This window comes from Coffea eugenioides, chromosome 8 (genome assembly GCF_003713205.1).
Source record: "Coffea eugenioides isolate CCC68of chromosome 8, Ceug_1.0, whole genome shotgun sequence".
NCBI lineage: Eukaryota > Viridiplantae > Streptophyta > Magnoliopsida > Gentianales > Rubiaceae > Coffea > Coffea eugenioides.
Window position 1 is genome coordinate 27,763,293 of NC_040042.1, and position 2,435 is coordinate 27,765,727.

The 2,435-nt window shown below is 35.4% G+C and overlaps 1 protein-coding gene across 1 annotated transcript; it reads left to right on the forward strand.

Annotated features, from left to right (window-relative positions):
- The first annotated feature begins 1,041 nt into the window (after positions 1-1,041).
- Positions 1,042-2,178, forward strand: LOC113780477. Its single transcript, XM_027326275.1, has 2 exons — positions 1,042-1,600; positions 1,727-2,178. The coding sequence occupies exons 1-2, from the start codon at positions 1,042-1,044 to the stop codon at positions 2,176-2,178; spliced, it is 1,011 nt and encodes a 336-aa protein (XP_027182076.1).
- Positions 2,179-2,435: the final 257 nt, after the last annotated feature.

The following is a 2,435-nucleotide window of genomic DNA, read 5'->3' on the forward strand; positions in this document are numbered from 1 at the left end:
ATTCTCACTAAAGGACAAGGTCAATGTTTGATTACAATTTCATTCTCCTAATACTTTTACAACTTTGGCTGATTTATCAAAAACTTTTCTTAATAAGTTTTTTTCACTTGGTAATACTGCTAAATTTTGCATGGATATAACGAGTTTCTGTCAACAGGAAGGAGAGACATTGTACGAAACTTGGGAGCATTAGCGGGAGTTACAATGAAGATGTCCTCACCATGGTTTACCCGATTGGCTTATAATACAAACATTCTACAATGGATTCACCTATCCGACAAAGACGCATGTAGATGTAGCAACGGGAAGAGCTTTGATGAGTAAGTCAGCCGAGGAAGCTCAACAACTGATTGAGGAAATGGCTGCCAACAATTACTAATGAGCCAACGAGCGAGATAATACAAAGAGACCCGCAGGTATGCTTGAAGTAGATACATTGAACATGTTAAGTATCAAAATGGATAATGTGGTTAAGATGCTTAATAGGCAAGTTGGTTCTAGTTCTAATCAAGGAATAAATGTTGCATGTTGTATTATATGCGGAGGAGATCACAATTACTCTATTTGTGCGAGCATTGAGCAGGTTTAATATCTCAACAATTATAACCGTTCATCCCAAAACAACCCATACTCCAATATTTATAATTCAAGGTGGCGAAATCATCCAAATTTTGGATGGAAGGATCAAGGGAGCCAACTAAGATCAATGAACCCATAGGGCTTTCAACCAAAGCAATCACCTACGAAGTCTAAACCGACTTGGGAGTTGATGATTGAGAAGCTAGCAAATGCATCCAATGATAAAATAGAAAAGTTAGTTAGCACTACTACTCAACGGTTCGAAAGAATTGAGGGTAGGATGGACCAACTCACCAATATATATAGGAATATTGAAGTCCAATTAGGCCAAATAGCCAATGCTATCAATAATAGGAATCAAGGGGAGTTACCTAGTAAGACCAAGTGAACCCAATAGAGCACATGAAAGCTATAACTCTCCATAGTAGTAAGTAATTGAGTGAACCTCCGGTTGTTGAGAAAATGAAAGAAGATGAGAATAAAGAAGACAAGCGGGGGAGTGAATTAGTAGAGGAGAGTAAGAAAAGTAAAGAGAAAGACAAAATGGAAGTGATTGAGCCATCGGCTTCTGAGATTATTCCAATTCCTCCACCAGTTTCATTTCCACATAGATTGAAACCGTCAAAAGTTGACAAAGAATTTGAGAAGTTTGTCAATAATTTTAAACAATTACATATTAACATTCCATTTATTGATGCTATTTTGCAAATTCCCTCGTATGCAAAGTTTCTTAAGAAGATAATGATCAAAAAGAAAAAATTAGAGGATAGCGAGACTATTGCATTAACAAAGGAATGTAGTACCATCATACAAAATAAATTGCCACCAAAGTTGAAGGATCCAGGGCGTTTCACGGTTCCTTGCACTATTGATAATGTAGAGTTCTCTAAAGTACTATGCAAACTTGGTGCTAGTGTCTCATTGATTCCTTTAACTGTTGCTAGACAATTGGGATTGAATGAATTAAAATGTACTAACATCTCTTTGCAGTTGGCTGACAGGTCTATTAGATATCTCTTGGGTATACTTGAAAATATGCTCAATAAAGTACAAAAATTGATCATTCCAGTTAATTTTTGTTATTTTAGATATGGAGGAGAATATCAATATATCTATTATTCTTGGTAGACTATTTTTGGCACTGCAGATATTATAATAGATGTTAAATGTGGTAAATTCAAGTTTCAAATTGGCGAAAAAAAGGTGGAGTTTGATTGGAGTAAATTGAAAAAGTATCTCTTTTTTACTGATCATGTTTATTCCGTTGACATAAATGAAGAACTGATACAAAAAATGAGTCAAGTTAATCTTGACTATGATCCTCTTGAATTTTGTTTAAATGATGTAGGATTGCAAGAAGAGGAAATTAAAAAAATGATTAACTATTTGCAAGCACAAGTCCCTTACAAAAGAGGTAACACATACGAAAGCCTAGAGATAAGCAAGAGATTTCCTCCATCATCTTATGAGCAAACTCTAAAGCTCGAGTTCAATCAGCTTCTCAACCACCTCAAGTATGCATTTTTTGGAGAGAAAGAGACAATGCCGGTGATTGTTAATGCAACCCTTGACGAGGAGCAATTTGACAAGTTCTTATGAGTTTTGAGGAAGTATCTAAAGGCTTTAGGATGGATCATTTTTGACATCAAGAGAATTAGTCCAACCATTTGTATGCACCGAATTTTATTGGAAAAAAATGCTAATCCGGTGGTGGAAACTCAATGGAGTTTAAATCCCAACATAAAGGAAGTGGTAAGGGTAGAAATTCTTAAATGGTTTGATGCAAGCATAATTTTTTCAATCTCTGATAGTGTTTGGATTTTTTCGATTCATGTTGTGCCTAAAAATGGTGGAAT